This window comes from Salvelinus alpinus, chromosome 5 (genome assembly GCF_045679555.1).
Source record: "Salvelinus alpinus chromosome 5, SLU_Salpinus.1, whole genome shotgun sequence".
Taxonomy (NCBI): domain Eukaryota; kingdom Metazoa; phylum Chordata; class Actinopteri; order Salmoniformes; family Salmonidae; genus Salvelinus; species Salvelinus alpinus.
In genome coordinates, this window is record NC_092090.1 from 67,431,234 (window position 1) to 67,456,046 (window position 24,813).

Below are 24,813 nucleotides of genomic sequence, written 5' to 3' on the forward strand. Positions count from 1 at the left end.
TGTGTGTGTGTGTGTGTGTGTGTGTGTGTGTGTGTGTGTGTGTGATGGGTGGTTGGTAGTAGAGGGGATGAAGAAGGGCCGTTACAGGAGGAGCTAGGTCATGTAAATAAGTAGAATAGCTGGTGACAGGCAGGGGGCCACGTGTCTGCTCATATGCCTGCATGTAGGAGCGCGTGTAGGGACGTGTCTAGAGAGCGCGTGTAGGGACGTGTCTAGAGAGCGCGTGTAGGGACGTGTCTAGAGAGCGCGTGTAGGGACGTGTCTAGAGAGCGCGTGTAGGGACGTGTCTAGAGAGCGCGTGTATGGACGTGTCTAGAGAGCGCGTGTATGGACGTGTCTAGAGAGCGTGTGTATGGATGTGTCTAGAGAGTGTGTGTATGGATTTGTCTAGAGAGTGTGTGTTTGTGTGCTGGTAGCAGACGAACAGCTGGCCCCTGCCTAGATCGCAGTAGGGTGGCCAGGCCACGAGCAGCACCAATCCACAGAAGTGTGTGTGTGTGTGTGTGTGTGTGTGTGTGTGTGTGTGTGTGTGTGTGTGTGTGTGTGTGTGTGTCAGACCCCGAACTGTGTAAGCAACCCTGGGCCAGGCAGCAGCGGCCGACACACACAAACACGTTTCTTTCCTCACCAACTTCAAAAAGAGCAGTACCATTTCCTGGGCCACAAAGTGAACTCAAGTGCCACTCCAAGTCTCCGCCTGAGCCCTTACGCTCTCCTCTCTCCTCATCCGACCACACAGGGGGCTTATATAGAATAAATCCAGAACTGGAATGGATGGTGGTGGTGAGTTTATATTTCCATTAAATGCCGAGTTGGGAAGCAGGAGGACTGCAGCTGAATCCTTTATAAAGCAGTCACTGGTTGGTCCTTCCATGTGGCTTTGGGGATGCCATGTTGCCCTCCTCTCCCCATTCACTCCCTAGGCCCTACCTACCTGGACCACGTCACAACAGCTTTTTCTCTGGAGAGGTATGCTGACGCACTAATACTAACGCCGCCAGACTATTTCTTTTTATTTAACCTTTATTTAACTAGGCAAGTCAGTTAAGACCAAATTCTTATATTCAATGACGGCCCAGGAACAGTGGGTTAATTGCCTTGTTCAGGGGCAGAACGACAGATTTTTATTTTGTCAGCTCGCCTGGCATCTCCATGCATTTTTTATGGAAGTAGAGAACAAGTGGAATGAACACCTGTTTAGCAGCTGTTTGCCTACAAATCTATCTTCAAAACAATCTATGAATGGAAAATATGAGACACTTTACGATATTCTGGTTTATCAGCACCGTCTTTGCTAGAGGGCAAAAATAGCCATAGGCCTATCCTATCCAGGAGGAAGAAACACCTAGGGAAAAATAAATACATTATAAAGACCACTTCCTGTGTGCCTATAAAACAATTGTTAGTTCAACGTCAACCTTTCCCTGCAAAAAAACTGAACTGGCGGTGGTTCATCTCCTTCACATAGAGTTGATCAGGCTGTTGATTGTGGCCTGTTGTTCCACTCCTCTTCAATGGCTGTGAAAAGTTGCTGGATATTGGCAGGACCTGGAATGCGCTGTCATATGCGTCAATCCAGAGCATCCCAAACATGCTCAATGGGTGACATGTCTGGTGAGTATGCAGGCCATGGAGGGAATTGTGTACAGATCTTTGCGTCATGGGGCCGCTCAGTATCATGCTGAAACGTGATGGCAGCGGATGACTGGCACGACAATGAGCCTCATGATCTTGTCACGGTATCTCTGTGCATTAAAATTATCATCGATAAAATGCAATTGTGTTTGTTGTCCATAGCTTGTGCCCGTCCATACCATAACCCCACAGCCACCATGGGACACTCTGTTCACAACGTTGACATCAGCAAACCGCTAGCCCACAGAATGCCATACACGCTGTTTGCATCTGCCCGGTACAGTTGAAACCAGGATTAATCCGTGAAGAGCACACTTCTCCAGCGTGTCAGTGGCCATCGACGGTGAGCATTTGCCGACTTAAGTCAGGTCAAGACACTGGTGAGGACGCCGCGCACGCAGATGAGCTTCCCCGTGACGGTTTCTGATAATTTGGGCAGAGAAATTTGGTTGTGCAAACCCACAGTTTCATCAGCTGTCCGGGTGTCTGGTCTCAGAAGATCCTGCAGGTGAAGAAGCCGGATGTTGAGGTCCTGAGTCTGCGATTGTGAGGCTGGTTGGACATGCTGCCGAATTCTCTAAAACAATGTTGGAGGCGGCTTATGGTAGATAAATTAACATAACATTATCTGTCAACAGCTCTGGTGGACATTCCTTCAGCCAGAAACCCAATTGCACTCTCCCTCAAAACTTCAGACATCTGTGGCTTGCTGTGTGACAAAACTGCATATATTAAAGTGGCCTTTTATTGTCCGCAGCACAAGGTGCATCTGTGTAATGATTATGCAGTCTAATCAGCTTCTTGATATGCCTCACCTGTCAGGTGGATGGATTATCTTGGCAAAGGACACATGCTCACTAAAAGGGCCGTAAACAAATTTGTGGCCAAAATATTAGAGAAATACATTTTTTTGCATATGGAACATTTCTGGGATCTTTTATTTCAGCTCATGAACCTTGGGACCAATGCTTTACATGTTGCGTTTATATTTTTGTATATTTTTAAGTCAGAGGACATAAAACATTTGTACGTTACAAACAAAATGCTAGTATGCCTAATATTTACTGTACTATTTACAGATGATGAGCTGCAGCTAGTTTTGGTTAGTGACTGGATTAATTCTGGACAGGGGGGGCAGCCATTCTTCCCATGAGGGTACACTGGGATTCCTCACCTGTGATGAGCTCACGGACCTCCATGTCGTTGGTCTTCCTCAGCAGGCGGATGAGGCCTGGGATACCATCGCAGTTCTTGATGGCCACCTTGTTGTCGTGGTCCTTGCCGTAGGAGATGTTCCTCAGGGCTCCACAGGCCTTGCGGTGGACCTCAGCCTTGGGGTGGTCCAGCAACCCTGCCAGCACAGGGATCCCCTTCAGCTGGCGCACATCCTTCTTGATCTTGTCGTTCTCGTAGCACAGGTGCTGCAGGTAGGCGGCGGCGTTGGACTTGACCGGGTCGATAGGGTGGCCCAGCATGGCGATGACCTCTTGCAGGTCGGGGTCACGCCAGCGCGGGTCCTTGCGGATGCTGTCTATGGAGGGCGAGCGGCGGCCAGCCAGGCGGTCCAGGCTGGCCATGCTCCCCCTCTCGGGCTGGGCCAGGGGGGCCGCGTACATGCCATGGATGTAGGGGTGTCGCTCGTCAACCAGCTCTGCCTCGATGGGGTCCTCGTACCCCCTGGGAGAGAAAGAGAGAGAGAGGGAGGGAGAAGTTTGTACGTTTGAGGAAAGATCATGTAACATTGTTTGAAGGATTTTTACATCTTGCTGTGTGGATTTGTGGTTGGATGTGTTCTGTACAAGGACAATGGTTTACAATTCACTGTCTATGACAGTGAGCTTAACACTGCTACTACTACAACAGACAGAGGGAGCATTTAGTGGAATTTGTATAAGAGGGATTACAAGAAACGAGAAAGAGAGGGGGGGAATAAGAGTTGAGAAAGGCCAAGTGAGGTAGGAAGGATTGAATGGAGGGAAAAAGGAGATAGAGGAAGGGGTGAAGGAGAGGTGAAAAGACAGGGGCGAGAGATAAGAGGACAGAGACGGGGAGAGACAAGGCTGCTCTGTTATTAACGCCGTCAGAGGGCCTCCCAGCCGGTGAGGCCCGAAAAAACAGCTTCCGTCGATAAGAAACAGGCGCCACTTATTAATCATCTGTATCGTCTCGGAGCCATGTTCTCTTTTGCTAATAATGGGGGTGCTGGGGTTTGCACAGAGAGAAAGAGAGGAGGAGAGAGGGAGGGGGAGAGTAGAGACAAAGCAAAGGAGAATAGGGGCAGAGGAAGAAAGAGATCGAGAGAGAAAGAGTAAGAAAGATTTGAGATGGAGCCCTGTAGAGCCAAGAGCAAAAGGGACTCTTACAACAAAGTCCAGGCAGAAATTGAAAAAGAAACTCTGAACTTTTTCTGGGCTCCCTCACAGAGGGGCTGGTGTGGTGTGGCCCCCAGGAGAGGCAGCAGCAAAGCTCCACCATGCCCACAGGCAGGCCTCTGCTCCAACACTGCCTCAGGGCCCAGAGGCCGGCTCCTTCTGGTCACAGCAGCACCAAAGACTATGCTTAATGCCCTGCTTGGCCTGGTCTGGCTGCCTTCCTGGGACTGGGCCTTTTGCATTAGCCTGGCGTATTCCATTTCTCTGTTCCACAAGCAGCCGCATCCTTTTCCTTTCCCCTGTTAGGGTTGTGGAGGGAGTACAAGGAGATCTCCTGACTGACAGATCATTAGGCTTCTGAAGCAAACTGTGTCTAGATACTGAGGGGGTTTAACATGATAACTTGTTGTTGTCCAAAGGTATTCATGGGGCTTTTACAAACAGAGACATCCTAAGATGACTTGTTCCACACACGTAAGGGTGTGACCACATCGCCTGTGTTGCGCGAGCAATGCAAAATAAAAATGGACACATGCATGTTATTCAATAATTTCATCCAAAACTGGTGGCGCGTAGGCCGGTTCCATTTTAGACATTGCAAGTCCCGCCTCACCCATCTCCTCATTGGTTTTTAAGAGCATATGCCCTTGTGGGTAAGGAGGATATTTGATTTCAGCTAATGAAACCAACATTTTACATGGTGCGCTTCTATTTTTGTTCAGTATAGTTGGTACAGAGTGCGTTTTGATATTTCAACCTGCGTGTCCTAAACGTGTCTGGCGTGGAAGACAAACTCAACATGCGCACGATGGCGGATGCACGGAGCAGGTTTGGTCATCGTGTAAGATAAGAGATGCACTTCATTCTCCTCCGAGAGGAAAATAAGCATGGTCACAAAGTAACCATAGTTGGACTATCCCAAGGGGGTTTCCATTTATTTTGGGGGTAGGAACTACACTACTTTGTCTTGTACTAGCTCTGTTCTCTCCTCTGGTGTCTTTTCATGGGAACAAAGGAGGAGGCAGAGAAAGGAAGTGAGAGTGGGGAATCTAATTAATGTCGCACACCATGCGCCACCGCCTGTAGCCTCCCCTCCTCCCTACCACCGAGAGCGAGAGAGAAAGGCTAGTTCATCATACACAACTGGCCGGTCTGTTTTGAGCAACTTTGATATACGGTGCAACAAAACGGGCGACATCCCTAACTGAGTGCTAGCGGTTAGAGACAACCACTACGTGCCTTAATTTTAATGAGTTTTATGTTAATTATGTGCATAAAAATGTCTCCCTGCCACACGTTGCGAGGGGGGAGAATCTCATCAGGATATCGCTGTCTGTTTGCGGGTGCATTACTCTACGGGTTTACATAAACAACATATATCATGTTTTATAGCATCACTTTATATATTTTACTGCCAGTGAAATCAACACAAACTGGGAGAAAAAGCTCAGACCCGAGCAGCAATGTAACTTCACACTGAATCCTTATATATTCAGAAGGCTAGGGTTCGGCTGGTATCAAAAGACAAAACAAACCAACCACCACTGCTATAGCAAAGACAAGGCCAGAGTCTGGGTCTGGATAGGCAAGCAGCTGCACTGAAAGGTGAACCACAAACAGAAGCTAAGCTGAAAGATACCGCATGCCGTGGCTAGGCTAAGTTTCTAAGGCGTCAACACATTTACATTTACACGGTTTTGGTCTTGTGGTACGAGGTTAGGTTTAGGTATCGTGGCCAAACTGCAAGGCTAGCCGTGATCAAACATCTCCTGAAACAGGTGTCTCCAGCTCCAGTCTCAAAAATGACTTTGTTGTTACAACCTTGAAGGGTGGCATTTTAAGCTCCACACACAGCTGCCTGAGGACATTACATCCAAATGGTACAGCATAGTATCACCCCCTCCTGTTTTAGAATGGTTCCTTCAAGTCTAGGGAACGTGCACGGGAACCATTCTAAGAACCATTCTAACAGGAAGGGGTGAAAGTGGACTTGAACGTGAAGCACCACAAACCTTGTCCGGTAATGAAGGATAGGAGGGCTCAGAGCCGATTAAGCCCCAGTCATTAAGGCCAAACTGGGCCAGCTAGTCCGCCTGCTACTCTGAGGTTTTGGCCCGAGGGCATCTCAGTTAACCTAGTTCAACCAGTCTGAACCCAGTGCTCACCATTCAGAGCAGCATTCAGTCTCATTTAACCAGGCTACCTCACAGCTGCATGATAGATAACATGGAAAAAGAAATGGCTGCGAGTGAGTCGAGGATATACAGCACCCAACACTTCCTTAGTGAACACCCAGTCTGGTCTTAACACGTTCAGACCTACAGTTCGAGACCATTCAAATGCTAAAAGGAAAAGACAAGCAAAAACAACACTGCTGTGAATACCCTTTGAAAAAGAGAGAATGGGGTATTGGCAAATTATATCTTCATTACTATCAGATACATGCGGCTACATCAACGGTCTCACAGACACTGACAATCAGTGTACAGTTGGGTTTGAAATGGAACTCATTTGAATAGAACTGATGCCAGGGTTGGTAAACGGGTTGCGGACTGAGTGATGGGAATGTCAGGATTTGCATTTAAATTGCCGGCGTTGCGTTGATAGAGGGGGCGGGTTATTCACAGGATGGGAAAGGCCCTCGCCACCACAGCCGCTAGACATGATGCTCACGGGATGATTACAGTAGCAGCCCACACTCCTCATGGTAATGAAGCTGCTAAATATCCTGCGTGGTCCTCTGTGTGTGTGTGTGTGTGTGTGTGTGTGTGTGTGTGTGTGTGTGTGTGTGTGTGTGTGTGTGTGTGTGTGTGTTTGAATGTGTGTGAGAGCACGCGAAAGCGAGAGAGCAAGTGAGTGTGTAGGAGTGACAGCCAATTATGACGATCAAATCTCCATTCCTGTGGTCTCCGGTCTTCTCCCTGAGAAGACAAACCCTCAAAGGATTAGCAGCTGAGAATGTTCCTTCTGTGTTTGGAGGAACATTCCCACATGCTTATGAGCTCTGTGACTTTTCACTATACAAACAACAGATAGCTCATTTTGAATAATGACCAATAACTTCTTTATGACTCACAAGACAAAACAAATCAATTAAATCAAATTTTTAAACATTTTATTCTAATTGCGTCGGCTGTTTTGATGTCATCTGTTTTTACAACTAGTGTTTGTTCCTTATTTCAATTAAGTGCGGGGGAAAAAGCATGACATTGTTGAGAACTTAGTTCCCCCATCCTTGAACTTAGCCAACTGCTTATGAGAAACCTCAACGTAGACAGGAGAACGATGTCTGGCTCATGCTAAAAGCGATCTCTCTCACACACACACACACACACACACACACACACACACACACACACACACACACACACACACACACACACACACACACACACACACACACACACACACACACACACACACACACACACACACACACACACACACACACACACACACACACACACACACACACACACACACACACACAGGGCCTCAGGATCTCATCACATCATCTCTGCACATTCAAATTGCCATCGATAAAATGCAATCGTGTTCGTTGTTCAATGCTTATACCTTCCCATGCTATGACCCCACTGCCACCATGGGGCAGTCTGTTCACAACGTTGACATCAGCAAACCGCTCGCCCACACAACGTCTGCCATCTGCCCGGTGCAGTTGAAACCAGGATTCACCCGTGAAGAGCACACATTTGCCTACTGAAGTTGGTTACGACGCCCAACTGCAGTCAGGTCAAGACACTGGTGAGGACGATGAGCACGCAGATGAGCTTCCCTGACACGGTGTCTGACAGTTTGTGAATAAATGATTTGGTTGGGCAAACCCATCAGCTGTCCGGGTGCCTAATCTCAGATAACCCTGCAAGTGAATATGCCGGATGTGGAGGTCCTGGGCTGGTGTGGTTGCACGTGGTCTGCGGTTGTGAGGCTGGTTGGACGTACTGACAAATTCTTTAAAATGACGTTGGAGTCGGCTTATGGTAGAGAAATTAACATTAAATTCTCTGGCAACAGCTCTAGTGGACATTCCTGCAGTCAGCATGCCAACTGCACCCTCCCTCAAAACGTGATGCATCTGTGGCATTGTGTTGTGCCACAAAACGGCACATTTTAGAGTCGTGTTTTATTGTCCCCAGCACAAGGTGCACCTGTGTAATGTTTATGCTGTTTAGTCAGCTTCTTGATGTGCCACACCTGGCAGGTGGATGGATTATCTTGGGAAAGGAAAAATGCTCACTAACAGGGATTTAAACAAATTGGTTCATAAAACATTAGAGAAATAAGCTTTTTGTGCCTATGGAACAATTCTGGGATGAAACATGAGACAAACTTCACATGTTGTGTTTAAATTTGTATTCAGTGTATATCTGTTTGGCCTTCTTGCGGTCAATTCAGTCCACAAATTATTTGTAATTGTGTTCCAGCCTCCTGACCATCCGCTTAACCTGGTTGATGATCCCTGACACACACCTACACACACACACACACACACACTTGTTACTAAAGACTAGGAGCGTGGGCAGCACAGTTCTTCCCTCTTATCCTGTAATAGATTACTATACCCTCTTATCCGGTAATAGATTACTATAACCACCATGCTCGGCGAAAGCGCAGGAAGCCATATTGCACTAAACATCTTAATTTTCCTTTTCCCATAATCGAGGGTTTTCAAAGCGACTAGATGATAAGCTGTAATTAAAATGCTTTAACTCACACATTCATTAAAGCCATTTATACAGCAGACTCAACATCATACTATTAATGGAGGGATACTAATGAGTGTGTGCGTGTGTGCGTGCGAGAGCGAGCAAGGAGTTAGGGTTACAGGTCAAGTTTAGGGTTATGGTAAGGGTTAGGTTTAGGATTATGGTAAGGGTTAGGTTTAAGGGTTAGGGAAAAAAGGATTTTGAACGCAAATACATTTTAGGATAGAATTACATAACGTGTGTGTGGAGACAGACGAGGGCTCTGGGGGTGCGCTCCTTGCCATGCTAATTCTAGATCCAGTTGTATTATTATAACTGGATTCCAGATGTGTTACATCATCAGGTCGGTTGGTTTGAAAGGTGATACAGGAAGTGATGGAGCACAGCAGTGATGGTGTATGATGGAAAGACGGTATGTGAGGTTTTTCCCAAAGAAAGGACTCACCCACTGGGCACAGACGTCAGTTCAACATTTCATTTTGATTAACATTTGGTAGTGCTGTCAACTAACGTGAAATCAACTAAAAATGTTACCATGTCATTGGACTTAGGTAAAAAAAAGATGAAATGCAAGGTACACGTTGATAAGTTATCGCGTTGTGAAAATTAATCAGTGAGCTAGCCATCTTAATTGCCTAATGAAGTGCGTGTGTGTGCGTTAGTATGTTGTGAAACATGTAGCGTACAGTACAAATTGCCTGTCACAGCAACCGCCTCTCAAGCTGATAGAGTGACTCATTGTCTGGCAGTGTGTGTGTGTGTATATATGTGGGTACGTTTGTATCTGGAAGTGTGTGTGTGTGTGTGTGTGTGTGTGTGTGTGTGTGTGTGTGTGTGTGTGTGTGTGTCTGGAAGTGTGTGCGTGTGTGTTCCATGCAGACAGAAGCTCTGATTAAAGAGCATCTGTACTTCCCACCCCTGCACTAGGCATAACTTTAACCGTTAGTGCTATCCAGGACACTCTAAACTATAACCCCAACCTTAAAATTGGTAATATCTAACGTTTTGGGTGACCCGACCAAATTCATAGAAATCTGAGTTATAGATCTATCATTCTACATGAAAGCAAGTATATGAAGTAGATCTGTTCTGTGTGTGCTATTTCTATGCTTTCCATTCTTAAGTTTTGTTTTTGAGTCTTTTACTTCAGTTATGTACACCAGTTTCAAAATGCTGCAAACACAATATTTTTGGTTATGGAACATATATTTCACAGCGGTTTAGATGGTACAATGATTCTCTACACTATATTATATTATTTTGTTTCATAAACTGAAATTAGGTGAACTATTAGAGTTTTCGAAACCAGGAAATAAACGCTGGAGCGATATCTGCATAGCGCAACTTTAACTTTTAAAAATGTAAACTTCAATGGGGTAGGGATGTCGCAAGGACGTAAATATAACACATCACCACGCTGCGTTTACATTCCAGGGTGTGTATGTGTGCTTGATTAACAAAGTCCCCGAAATGCAGCCCAGCACTGTCAGAGGCTGCCACAATGCTATTATGCATCACCTTTGAACATCTCCATGACAGACACACAGGATTCCTCTCTTCCTCCCTCACAAACTACCTCAGCTCACTTACATTCAAACTGGCTTATTTCATTCTTCTCCGATGGAAAGAAAAAAAGAGAATATTTGAATAAATCCATCTGTTACAGATCACTGGTCAAAAAAATAAGTATTTTAAACACACGCTGCTCCACGTCAAACATCACCTTCAATTTGCTTGAGGTTTCTTTCTTGTGCTACAGAGTACAGGAAAAGTGGACACTGTGTGGCCTGATGGGACTGCACAATCACAAGGGGAGATAATGTGGTACTAATTGTAGCCTTGACAGACAGACAGACTTAACGGAATGTTGCCTGTCATTTTTTTTTTTTTATCTGGCAATATTTTTAAGAACCCAATTCATACAGTCCCCATTTTTTGCCGGGATAAGCCTTTTATATCTCCCGCACACAATAGCGGCAAGTAGGAGTGGTAGTAGATGTGGGCCGATGTGGGTAGATATCTATTTAAATACATCAAAGAAATCCATTATTATCGGGTCTATGCAGCCTATAGGGAAACATGGCTGCGCCATGAAAGTTAAATCAATAGTTGTTTTGTTCATTAAACAGACAAGACATTTACCCTGATCACAGTAAACACACATTTTATGGTAGGCTAATAATATAATGCAACATAACAGAATAAAATACAAATAATATTTGCGTCAAGGGAACGTGTGAAATTTGGAAACAGAGCCCGAGCTTATGTTTTGTATATCTAAAAAAAAATCCATGTTCAAATCTCTTCCCTACCCTCACTCTGCTTCGTTAGGGAGCAGGCGTCAGGTCTTCCACAACCTCCGCGGGCTTTTGGAGTTGCCTATATGCGATCGAGGAAAATAAATAGTCCTACACTTGATTTAGGCTACATTATCGCATGCTAAACGTTTCTGATCATTGATAAATGAGGTATACCACCACCACTTATTTGCCCAGACAGAATTAACCAAATATACAGAATATTCAGTTAAACAACATCACATTGATTAAGACAAGTCACAGGCTTTTAGGTCGGGAGTAGGCCTAGGCTACTAAGTTACCGCAAGTGAAGAGCAACATAATCCACTTGTTAGGCTACATAACATGCTGGCTAAATGTTCTGATCAGCGCTAATAAATGAGCCAACCAGACAAGATGATCGCGCGCGGCACTCACCTCAATTTAGCGAACATTTCCGCAGCCTAATTGTAGCCTAACCACCCCTAGCAACATTAGCATATCAATAATGAGCGTTTAACCCTCCCACATGAATATAAAAGTACAGTAACGTTACCATACAGTGTCATTCATATTATAATATTATACTTCACACTGCTAGGTAACGTTCGCTAGCAGGGGGGGGGGGCAACTGTCATGCGAGTGTCGAGCGCAACCCCCCCGAGGTAGCGTCGAGACAAGTTAGCAAGTTTACATTGCTGTATATGTGTAGCCAATGTGCGAAAAGTCTAGTAAGTGTGTGCCAATGCCACCTCAGCATTATGGCTACATTTCATCCTAAGCCATATGCAGAACTTTAGCGCAATCATGACTAGGTCATTATGGGGGTTTTGTCAGAGGCTAACTGGCTGGTTTCTGGCAGAAGGATCTGGAGGTTACAGACATGTTAATGAAGGTCGCCCAGAGTGACACGGCTCAGGGAAGAGAGACAGAAAACACCGTCTCTCTCCCTCGATCTCACCGCTTCTCTTTCTTTCTCGCTCCAGCTCTCCCTCAATCTCCTCTTCCTATGTCTAACGATCTCCACTTTCCCTCCGTCTGTTTCCCTATCGAACTGTCCGTCGCTCAAGGCCTCTTTGTCGAACTGCCTCTCTCTCTCCCCCTCCCTCTGTATATCTGCCTTTATTTCTCTCTCTTCCTCTGCCTAACGGTCTCTTCTCCCTCCCTCTTTCTATGTCTAACAGTGTCTTTCTGACATAAACACATGTTCAACTGCCATTTGCATGAAAACGGATATCAAAGCCTCTTCCCTTCAACGCCGCCTCCTCTGTAAGAATCTCAAGGAGAAAAGACATCTGTTCACATATGTACACACACACACACACACACCTTTGTTTCTCACGCATTCTAGAAGAATAAGACATGTATTCTTAATTTTCCTCATCTTGAGAAGACTATTCTTCTCACGTCTCAGACAATGCCTGTAGCCATACATAAAACTAGTCCTCATTGTCCACCACTTAGAGGAAAGAATTGGTCTCCTGCAGCTAAGACGCACCAAGGCGTAGCTAGGATACAGCTAGGATGATACAGGTTGCTACATCCTCTCAAACAACAATCATCACAGCTAAGATTCTAATCTCAACCCTGCTCAAAAGATGAGTCCTAACTATACTTTATATGTAACAAGAAAGACTTGTTTTCAAGATAGACCTGGCCAAGAAAGCAGCTCACATCCATTTTTTCAGACAACCTAAACCAGACCAAACCAGTCCAATCCTATCTTCCAGGTCACCTAAACATTTTCAGATGACTAAAACCAGACAGCGTTCTGTCACGTCTATCGTTCTCACCTGACACGTGGCCCGTCGCGGAGCGGCTCTCTCACGGTCCTGCCGCGGTTGGTGCCAGGCAGCGTGCCTTGGCGCCGGCCGGCGGTGGAGTAGTCAGGGTCCAGGTCATAGGGCTCCTCCTCCTCAGGGCCCAGGCTGCGGCGGTCGTCCTCCAGTCCGTAGGGCTCTGGCTGGAAGCGTTCTGGCTGTGACCGGTTCAGGTCCACACTGCTGCTGCCCATGGGCACCTGAGGCTGGGCCACGTGGCCGTAGTCATCCTTCCGAATGGGTAAGGTCCCGTAGCTGTTCTCCGTCCGGTAGCTGTTAGCCATGGCGTAGGGATAGCGGGGCGGCCGGAAGTTGACGCCACGCGACAGGCTGCCGTAGTTGTCTGTCACGTCTCCAATCCCGTAGCCGTCGTGGAGGCCATAGTGACGCCCACCATACTGGCTCCCGCCGGCATCGGGGGGGAGCGTGTCGGTGTAGGAGTCGTTGTAGTTGTTGTAGGAGCGAGTGAGCGTGGAGGTGGCCTGCGGCGTGGTGATGTAGCGCTCGCCGTTCTTCAGGTAGCGCCGGTCGATGGAGTCTGTGTAGCTGCCCAGCGGGGAGGAGCCCTCGGGCAGGGGCAGGCCGTCGGGGCCCAGGGGCACCTGTCGAACCGTCCGCGTGGTCACCGTCTTCACCATCTTCGTCACCTAGAGGAGAGGAGGTCACAAAGACAGAGTTAGACTGATTACATTATAAGTTAAATCAGTTCCTACCCAATCCTGAAAGTCTAGTGTGTGTGTATGGGCCACACACACACACAACAGTTGATGAGGACAATGTTGAAACATTCGGATCACCCTGACATGACTGTACTTAGCAGTATGTTCAGGTGTCCCACCAGACAGACGACAGATTAATCCCGTCCCCAGACAGCTCTCTCTATATGGTATTAAGTCAGCCTGGGGAGGAGGTTACCTACAGATAAACCCAGTGAGAGACAGGTGGTTAGGACGGAGACACAGCATGGACACAGCACACCGATGCAGCCTGTTGAATCACAGACAGGCCAGTGGGATGCCGATGCCACACAGTGAGAGTGCTGAGGAATGAGATGAGGACAACATTGTTCCTTTAAAGAGTGACACTGCAGGCAGGCACTGTCAATAACAGGTCGAAGGTCATGCATTGGGAAACTCCAAAGGAGAAAGGGTCGTACCATTGCTTTTCATCCATTTCTATTCAAAAAAAACAAGGCTAGGTTGTGTTGGAAATAAGGGTGAGTTTGTGTGACATGTCCCCCCCCCCACCTATGGAATAGGGGGCCATTTCGGAAGGTGACAGTCATAACTGGGGACTGACTGTCTTATAGAGCACTAGTATACTATATCTACTGTATATCGATACATTTTGTACTTCCTACATCACAATCCTACTTGTCTGAGTCCTGAAGCCGCCTGGCAGTCGGAGAGTTAGCTGCATCTAACCTCAGCCTGAGGTTCAGCATTGATACAGAAACCAATTTGCTGCCCAGTGAATTCTGCAGTGGCGATAATTGGCTATTTTGTCCGCGGCTATAAATTCATTTTCAGAATTAATGAGATTGATGAAAATTAATCGTCATTGGAAGGGGCCCCATGTCTGATGCGATTCGCGTTGTGTCTGACAAGGTGCACGGAGAGGGTCCATTCCCACAAGAATTGAAGCAAAGGCATGAAACGATAACGAGGAAACTCAATAAGGTCCTAAACATCTCAAAAGAGGAAGCAGGGAACAACACGTGAATCATAAATGTTAAACGTTCACAGTCATTACATATGAGAACTTGAAATCTTGATCCCATTTTCACAAAGCCTTTAGTTTGTTCACACCCTGTCCCCAACTGTGGTATTTTAAATTCAAATCGGCCAAGAAACGGTCTATTCTCAGTCATGTTAGTGAATAATTATGGCGCTTCAGTAACATCTAAAGACCACCCTTCACTGCCATCCATCGGTTTGCTACTTCACACTACGCTGGCAGAGCTGCTCCCCCTCCCTTCGAGTGTAACTCGCACACAATCTTCCCTTTCATGTTAAAAATAAAGCCTTTGTCAGATTCCAAACTTAATGAAACAGCTTGAACCGCTGGCCTTGAAATAACAGGCTGTCTTTCTCTTCTCAGCTGCTTGATTAAAGGACTTTTATTGCCATTCATTTCAAACGGAGGTGGTGACGGTAATTGAGTGCAGGTCTGGTTGGGACGGGGGTCGCTCTTCACTCAAAAGGACCCGTTGCCTCCTACACTGTGCTGAAATGTGGAGATGATCTCTTAGGCCTGGGGTTGAGGACCACTACCAGGAACTATTCAGCAGTGTTCTTCAATCTTGATTCTGGTCCTAAAAAGGTATAACCACCACAGGCTAAACATCTGCCGTGGCACAAACTCCCTCCATCTTTGACGAGCCCGTCTTCCAACTCAGCCAGGGAGAGAAGCCTTGATGAACATGACTTTTGTACTAACATGACTTCTAAAGAGCCTTCGCTGGTACGGCACGAGAAACCGTCAGACAGGTTTCAAACAGAACTTTGATCCGCTATAGATCACAACATGCAAAAACAAGCAAACCGGGGGCCTGGGGATGGTGCTTCAGAGAAGGCTACAGAAAAGGCCCATCTAGACTACTGTAAACGGGCTAAACGAGAATCTCTAAAACGCTGGTGTGTGTGTGTGTGTTTGTGGGTCTGTATGTATTTGTCAGGGCCATGTGGCTAAGGCAGTGCGCTCCCTCGCTCTAATGGAAGGTGCTTGCAGTCAAACCGGGGCCTATGTTTACCAAGTGTTAGGCTGTTAAAGGGGAGGGAGGGCAGGCATCCCACGCTGTTTTTATAGCGCCGTAACACTTTCACCATCTCTGCCGCATTCAACTTTTATAGACAGAGAGCTCAAACTGATAAACCAACTGCCCGGGAGTTAGTGGGAGGTTTAGGGAGATATGAGCAGGAAGGGTTAGGGGTTCACTTCAAGACAACAACAAAAAGCCTTTGGGTTCTTTACTCTGTCTGTCTGTGATGGGGTGGGAGAAGAGGTGGGCACTGGGGTGCTGGGTTTGGACTGCGGTGAGATGGAACCTTCCGGCACCACCAGGGTCTCGATGATGGTCACTGGCAGGTAAGTGTGGCGGGTGATGGTTTTGATCACCTTGGTCACCTATGGGAAAGTGTTGATGGCGGAGGTGGTCAATAAGTAGTACCGGGCATCACATTGGCAGTTGTCTGCACATACACGGTACATGGACGAGCCTGTTGATTCAACCCATTCAACAACATAGGAAAAAGATCAGCACCAAAACAATGACAGCGTAAAAACAGAACATTCAAATTGACTGCCGCTACAGTTTTGCATTTTGTATCCGAGTGGGTTTCGTTCTTTCCATTCAAACCTTTCTCCCTCGTGTGTGCTGTTGTGTATTAAGGCCTGTTGTGTTGTTTGAGTTTGTGGCGTGCCTTAACCCTCATTTACTCCCATCCACAGGACACGGAAGGAACGCTGCTGCTTTTTATAGTTTTTATTTACCTCCTTTAAAAGAACAGTGTGATCACACAACCCTCACTGGACCACGTCCACAGAAAAACACAGTGTGTTGGGAGGGAGATGGAGGATGGACATGGTGACACCCATTCCCTGTGTGTGTGTGTGTGTGTGTGTGTATGTGCTTGCACGTGATGCAGAGCCTTCCCTTCCCACCAGTTAGCGAGTACCACATACTAGCCAGCCAGTTGACTGACTCACTCCTTCACAGCTGGAGCGGTTAGATAGTTAGCCTTTAAACAGCGAACGCCACTCCACATTAACTTATTCCCAGGCCTTCTTTTGGTCTGTTTGTTTCAGTGTGGTGGCTGGCTACTGATACTGCTTATACTGCTGCTTGCCTTGTTTGCATATGTGTTTAGCATTAAAAAAACATGTTTTTTTTCCAAAAGCAATAGTGTGAAATCTCGTTGTGCTTGGAGGGGATACTCAGAATACATGAAAGGAAATGCATTAGCAGTAAGTAGCCAGCTGGAGCCTCCTGTTCAAAGGAACCCAATTACACATACTGTAAATTCAACAGATAAGAAAAAGAGTGAGAGGGCGAGGGAGAGTAAGAAAGAGAGGGAGAGAAAGCGATTGAGAGAGAGGGATGAAAGTCTGGAAATGTCACGTATGCAGGCTTCCATCACAAGCTGGCTGGCCAACCGATGACACCAATTAGAAAGGAACGGTCAAAACCGTCTCTTAATCTGCTTCTTCCCCTCAAAATTACTTCCAAAAAGCATCCTCTTTCGTCCCTATGGAGTTGTGTCCTTAAAATCAGTGACCCTCACTCCCTCAATCCCCAAGCCCTTGATTAATGTTTTATTTAGCTGTGTGTGTGTGTGTGTGTGTGTGTGTGTGTGTGTGTGTGTGTGTGTGTGTGTGTGCCTGTGTGTGTGTGTGCCTGTGTGTGTGTGCCTGTGTGTGTGCCTGTTCGCTTTAGTGTACATGTGTCCAATCCCTTACAATAGGATAGCAGCACACACAGTGAAACAGAGGGATTAGCTGGGCTGTTTAATTGCAGATGCTGTAGTGTCTCTAGTGTACCAGCAGCTCTAGCCAGGGTCATTCCCTAGGGAACCAGATTTTCGGAAAATAACATCTCCGCTCTATTTGGCCTGCGTCCCAAATTGCACCCTACTCCCTATATGGTGCACTAGTTTTGACCAGAGCTCTATAGAACTTGGTGCCATTTTGGGAGCCCCATTCCATCCGGAAGCACACGGCACTGAGACACTGTCTGGAGAGGTAGTGTGCATGGCGTGGAGCAGGCCTGACTGAAGGGGGAAAGCTGTGAGCTACGTTCAGGAAGGACAGTAAGAGTAAAAATACTGGAGCGTTGGGCTGGCTGTGATGCGGTAAGAGACAGACTGCCTGTGTGACAGAAGGGCGTGGCCGCGCGCGGCTGACATGGGCACACACAAAATGGTGTCGTGAGTTGATAGTAAAGTGACGAGGGGGGAAATTTTTCCAACTCACCTTCAGGTTAGTTGACATATCCTTATATAGAAACAACAAAACACAATAGAGGGGAATCAAGAAAAAAGAACCCGCAACACAAAATACTGTAGGAGCAATACTGAAACAGTAACCAAATTGTAAGACAAAATCTGGGCAGCTGGCTAAAGGATCACGGGCCTTAGAGACCGTCACTTTAGGCTGCCGAGTTACCATAAAACAATTACCATGCTGTTTTACTGCAGCAACCTGCCACATACATTTCACAGGGTTGTAAGCAACCCAAACAATTTGTTGCATTAAAAAGTTTCAATATAGTGTGTGGGCATTGAATTTCTTCTCCTCCAGCACCTAGGTACCAACTACCTAATTTGATGTGATGTGTGACAACGTTGCTTCCCCCAGTACCTTGGTTTCTGTGCGTCGCGTGGTGCCGTCGTCGGAGGTGACCACAGACACGTGGGAGGTGGGTGTGCCAGGGTCCTCCTCAATGGTGACCGTCTCCTCCACCATCTCCTGGGGCTCCTGCATCATGGCCAGAGACGTCTGGTTACTGGGGCTCTGCTCCTGGAGAGAGAGTGAGGGAGGGAAGGAAGAAGAGGACACTTGTGGACATGGAGTGGACCATAATATACAAAGTGATGTTTTTTTTAAAGGAGATCTGTGTGCCGATCACTTTGGGCATTTTTTTATTGATAGCACAGTCGGAGTGATAGCGGATCTGTAACCACCGGGGTATACTGTATGTAGTCTGGACTCTGGTACTGAACCTACACACACACACACACACACACACACACACACACACACACACACACACACACACACACACACACACACCATACATACAAGGTCTGAGGATGCAATTTATACGCAGTTACAATATCCCATCATCATCAGAAAAGATTTATCCAGTCAGAAGTGGCCATAGCACTCAATGAAACCAAAGCCTAGAGGGCTATCAGGCATATTGCATTTGATCCATATTGTGTCGGTGTGTGTGCGTGTAAAGAACTACCTGTTCCTGCCACAGGAAGTTCCATGAGGTCATCCACTACTGCCAACACTCTGCTTCCATACTCAAAGAAAATTAACATCAACAAACTACTGTACACCCTCTTCATGTGGAATATAGGAAGGAAGCCATTTGCATTTAATCATCAACAACCAAGTAGCGAGCGCAAGAGAGAGAGAGCGACGGAGGGAGAGAGAGAGAGTGAGAGAAAAAACTCAAGACAGAATAAGAGCAAGAGGGAGAGATGAGTTGTGTGTGGCATTGTGGGTTTAGCAAAGTGGCGTGGAGGGAGGGAGGGCTGGGTGAGGCAGGCACAGAGTTGATGATGCCAGAGGGACTGTTTGTTTTCTATGAGTCTTTGAAGGTGCTAACAAGCGGGCAGTTCTTCATTGATTAGCCAAGCAGTGTTAGCTAGCCGCTTCAAAGACCCTCTGTCTCACTGAAACCTGATTGATCTGCTGCCCGTCCGTCTTGCTGATCAGTCAGAAGACTCCGCTTTCATGTTGGGGATCTTCTCCTCCCTAATCCTTTGGGCCGGGCTGTTAGGTTTGCGTGTGTGTACAGGGATGGGAGGGGGATTCTGGACATCGTTTTCAGGGACAAAGTCAAAGAAAGTTTCTCCTCGTCACAGCAGTAGAGTCAATTAGTGAAGTCAATTGTGTGTTAAGTAATTTCCCTCGGAGCAGTGTGTCAGCCCTCCGTTATTGGGACTAATGACTGGGAAGAATAGCTGAGGTACAGAGAGTCATTTTCTCAGTCAACTGTTGTGGGACGTTTGAAAAAGCAATTGACCTTTGGTTAATCAAGTAGTGTGGGATGAAAGCTCTCTTTGTAACGGTCCTCAGAACAGAGTGTTTATTTACCTAGCAATGTGATGTAATACTTGGTTGTTCTTTGTGTAGGACGAGACCAAAAACCTGCTGCATTCAGAATTGTCCCCATCTCCGGTACTGTACACACAGTAAAGTATGTCTGATGTGGGCCAGACCTGTCAGTTTGAACATCCCTTCACCGGGATGCAGGGAACTCACAGGCTTGAAGGCTGACTAGAGGACTGAACTATGGCGTGCGAGTTTAGAAGTCGGCAACTGTGCAAGCATGCAAGAGAGTGCATCCGTGTGTGTACAGTGAATTCTCAGCTGTGGTAGCCAGCCAACGGCCAGGACAGCTCTTCCTGGCTATACTTGAGACACCACATCCCTGAACGCCAGAGAATACCATCAAAACAGGACTATGTAATCAAAGGCCGCCACTTAAAAGACTAACAAGCAAGCTGTGGCTAGAGCAAAGCAACTCAGCGGCCTACTAGCTGACTAACCAGCTGCTTGATCCCAGAGTAATGCCTCGTCCGTCCCTCCCCCTCTCTCTTCCTGCCTATTTCCTCCCTCTCTTAACCCACTCCCACCCTTCAAAAGAAAGAAAGAAAGAACGAAAGTGAGCAAAAAGAAAGAATGAAAGAAAGAACGAAAGAAAGAGGACGCATACTGGGAAGAGATGGGGGAGGCTGTCATCTAAAGGTGACCTTTCATTGGGATAAACATAAAAAGAATGCGCGCACACATGCGTGTCCAAGTGATATGTACTGTTGCCATGATACACATCCTATAACTATACTGAACAAAACTACAAACGCAACATGTTAAGTGTTGATCCCATGTTTCATGAGCTGAAATGAAAAAGAATCAAGAAATATTCCACGCACAAAAGGTTTCTATCTCAAATTGTGCACACATTTGTTTACATCCCTATTAGCGAGCATTTCTCCTTTGCCAAGATAATCCATCAACATGACAGGTGGCATATCAAGATGCTGATTAAACAGCATGATCATTACAGGTGCACCTTGTGCTGGGGACAATAAAGGGCCACTTTAAAATGTGCAGTTTAGTCTCAATACAATGCCACAGATGTCTCAAGTTGAGGGAGTGTGCAATTGGCATGCTGACTGCAGCTATGTCCACCAAAGCTGTTGCCAGAGAATTGAATGTTCATTTCTCTACCATAAAGTGCATCCAACATCGTTTTAGAGAATTTGGCAGAACGTCCAACCCTGCCTCACAACCGCAGACCACGAGTAACCACGCCAACCCAGGACCTCCACATCCGGCTTATTTATATAAGTACTCAGACCCTTTGCTATGAGACTCAAAATTGAGCTCAGGCACATCCTCTTTTCTGATCATCCTTGAGATGTTTCTACAACTTCATTGGAGTCCACCTGTGGTAAAATCAATTCATTGGACATGATTTGGAAAGGCACACACATCTGTCTATATAAGGCCTCACAGTCGACAGTGCATTTCAGAACAAAACCAAACCATGAGCTCGAAGGAATTGTCCGTCGACCTCCGAGACAGGATTGTGTCGAGGCACAGATCTAGGGAAGGGTACCAAAACATTTCTACAGCATTGAAGATCCTGAAGAACACAGCGGGCTCCATCATTCTTAAATGGAAGAAGTTTGGAACCACCAAGACTCCTCCTAGAGCTGGCCACTCACCCAAACTGAGCAATCGGAGGAGAAGAGCCTTGGTCAGGGAGGTGACCAAGAACCCGATGGTCACTCCGACAGAGCTCCAGAGTTCCTCTGTGGAGATGGGAGAACCTTCCAGAAGGACAACCATCTCTGCAGCACTCCACCAATCAGGCCTTTATGGTAGAATGGCCAGACGGAAGCTCTCCTCAGTAAAAGGAACATGATAGTCTGCTAGGAATTTGCCAAAAGGCACCTCAGACCATGATAATCTAAATTCTCTGGTCTGGTGAAACCAAGATTGAACCCTTTGGCCTGAATGCCAAGCGTCACGTCTGGAGACACAACAAAGACATCGCAGTAGTTTTGGGACACGTCTCTGAATGTCCTTGAGTGGCCCAGCCAGAGTCCGGATTTGAACCCAGTCGAACATCGAGAGAGACCTGAAAATAGCTGTGCAGTGATGCTCCCCATCCAACCTGACAGAGCTTGAGAGGATCTGCAAAGAAGAATGGGAGAAACTCCTCAAATACAGATGTGCCAAGCTTGTGGCGTCATACCCAAGAAGACTCGAGGCTGTAATCACTGCCAAAGGTACTTCAACAAAGTACTGAGTAAAGGGTCTGAATACTTATGTAAATGGGTTATTTCCCCCCCCAAAATGTATATACAAATACAAACATTTAAAAAAAAAAAAAAAAAATCATTATGGGATATTGTGTGTAGATTGATGAGAAAAAGTCAAGGGGACTGAATACTTTCCGAATGCACTGCATATTACTGTGAACCAAAGGATTACACATATTGAACAAGATCATAGCTCGGGAGGAACACAATACAACGCAATATAGTTTGTGCAAACCGCACATTCCCCAATTACAGTTAGGTCAGCAGATGCCATACTACAGCTCCACAGAGTGAAAGACCAAAACTTCTGAGAAAGGCTTCGGTTTTCAACCAATTTAGGAGGGAGAAGGGAATAGAGAGGAGAGACTGAAGTGTCAGACAGACAATGATTTGGCCTCGAGGCAGGTGGAGGATTAGCCAAACCTGCACTTTATTCAGCCTTTTCTGTCTGTATCCGTCTCACAGTATGGGAGCAGAGGGCTGGCTCTATCCATATACCCCGCTTTACCTCTCCGACAGCTCTCCAAGAGGAGGAGACGCTTTACCTCTCCGACAGGTCTCCAAGAGGAGGAGACGCTTTACCTCTCCGACAGGTCTCCAAGAGGAGGAGATGCTTTACCTCTCCGACAGCTCTCCAAGAGGAGGAGACGCTTTACCTCTCCGACAGGTCTCCAAGAGGAGGAGATGCTTTACCTCTCCGACAGCTCTCCAAGAGGAGGAGACGCTTTACCTCTCCGACAGCTCTCCAAGAGGAGGAGACGCTTTACCTCTCCGACAGGTCTCCAAGAGGAGGAGATGCTTTACCTCTCCGACAGCTCTCCAAGAGGAGGAGACGCTTTACCTCTCCGACAGGTCTCCAAGAGGAGGAGATGCTTTACCTCTCCGACAGGTCTCCAAGAGGAGGAGACGCTTTACCTCTCCGACAGGTCTCCAAGAGGAGGAGACGCTTTACCTCTCCGACAGGTCTCCAAGAGGAGGAGATGCTTTACCTCTCCGACAGGTCTCCAAGAGGAGGAGACGCTTTACCTCTCCGACAGGTCTCCAAGAGGAGGAGACGCTTTACCTCTCCGACAGGTCTCCAAGAGGAGGAGACGCTTTACCTCTCCGACAGCTCTCCAAGAGGAGGAGACGCTTTACCTCTCCGACAGCTCTCCAAGAGGAGGAGACGCTTTACCTCTCCGACAGCTCTCCAAGAGGAGGAGACGCTTTACCTCTCCGACAGCTCTCCAAGAGGATGAGACGCTTTACCTCTCCGACAGGTCTCCAAGAGGAGGAGACGCTTTACCTCTCCGACAGGTCTCCAAGAGGAGGAGACGCTTTACCTCTCCGACAGGTCTCCAAGAGGAGGAGACGCTTTACCTCTCCGACAGGTCTCCAAGAGGAGGAGACGCTTTACCTCTCCGACAGCTCTCCAAGAGGAGGAGACGCTTTACCTCTCCGACAGCTCTCCAAGAGGAGGAGACGCTTTACCTCTCCGACAGCTCTCCAAGAGGAGGAGACGCTTTACCTCTCCGACAGGTCTCCAAGAGGAGGAGACGCTTTACCTCTCCGACAGCTCTCCAAGAGGAGGAGACGCTTTACCTCTCCGACAGCTCTCCAAGAGGAGGAGACGCTTTACCTCTCCGACAGCTCTCCAAGAGGAGGAGACGCTTTACCTCTCCGACAGCTCTCCAAGAGGAGGAGACGCTTTACCTCTCCGACAGCTCTCCAAGAGGATGAGACGCTTTACCTCTCCGACAGCTCTCCAAGAGGAGGAGACGCTTTACCTCTCCGACAGCTCTCCAAGAGGAGACGCTTTACCCCTCCGACAGCTCTCCAAGAGGAGGAGACGCTTTACCTCTCCGACAGCTCTCCAAGAGGAGGAGACGCTTTACCTCTCCGACAGCTCTCCAAGAGGAGGAGACGCTTTACCTCTCCGACAGCTCTCCAAGAGGAGACGCTTTACCCCTCCGACAGCTCTCCAAGAGGAGGAGACGCTTTACCTCTCCGACAGCTCTCCAAGAGGAGGAGACGCTTACACACAGGTGAACTCCTGACACCAGGGGTGTTAGGCTGAGTTAAAGGAAAACGCCACAAAAATGTTTTCATTAGTCCACTGTTGACAACGTCCCATAATGTTTTTCTTGTCAGCAGTCAAGTTGAAGATATTGGACTTTCAGAATCCAAATTGACGATCATCTAAAAAGTTTCACAGTTTCCTATGAGATGGCCCTGTGCTCCACTAATACAGGCCAGTAAAAACTGGCAGGTCTGAATCACTACCACACAGCCCACTAGTCAGTGAGTCATGGAATTCCCCTGCAAGATGCACAGACTGTGTCCTGAATGGCACCTTATTCCCTATGAAGTGTGCTACTCTTGACCGTGCCTATAGGGCTCGGGTCTAAAGTGCACTACGTAGGAAATGGGGTGCCATTAGGGACTCACCCACAGATTGACAAAAGGTCACACAACAGTACCATGTCTAGAAGAGGGAGAGGTCTTCACTGTATTGTATATGACTATGAACATATGACTGAATCTCCTTTTGTTTACATTGAACAGAAACGTAACAAAATGCAGAGAAACAATATTATTTGAGAACTTAAATGTGATCCTGTTCAGTTTCCTTCTCAAAGTCTTGCTGTGATACGGAATCTGAGTAGTTTGAGTATTATATTTAATTGTAAAGCATCTTTAGAGAACACCTCTCCCATCATTCCGAGACGTACTAATGTGGGTTGTTCTGGATGAAACGGTGGGTGAGAAAAGTAGTGAGCGGGAGATGTAGAGATACAGGGGATGTTAATTAACAGCAGCCTCCTATCTCTATCAAGCCCTGAGTCATCAATCACACAACCATCAGGCATGTCCCTGCTAGGAGATAGCAGAGGAGGGGAGGGAGGTGAGGAGGAGGGGAGAGAGGAGTGAAGGGAGGG

General features: G+C 47.1%; 1 protein-coding gene across 7 annotated transcripts in view; it reads right to left on the reverse strand.

Moving 5' to 3' along the window:
* Nucleotides 1–24,813, reverse strand: part of LOC139576570 (splicing regulator ARVCF-like) — a 233,329-nt gene that overhangs the window by 52,127 nt on the left and 156,389 nt on the right. For 3 of the 7 annotated variants that reach the window (XM_071402800.1, XM_071402807.1, XM_071402805.1), the window contains 5 exons: nucleotides 18,189–18,347; nucleotides 17,802–17,822; nucleotides 15,804–15,956; nucleotides 12,804–13,477; nucleotides 2,810–3,312 (listed from right to left, as the gene is read on the reverse strand). In XM_071402800.1, the coding sequence (XP_071258901.1) occupies nucleotides 2,810–3,312; nucleotides 12,804–13,477; nucleotides 15,804–15,956; nucleotides 17,802–17,822; nucleotides 18,189–18,347 (1,510 nt within the window). The remainder of the gene's footprint in view (nucleotides 1–2,809; nucleotides 3,313–12,803; nucleotides 13,478–15,803; nucleotides 15,957–17,801; nucleotides 17,823–18,188; nucleotides 18,348–24,813) is intronic. The other 4 variants (XM_071402806.1, XM_071402801.1, XM_071402804.1 and 1 more) reach the window with 2 other exon arrangements.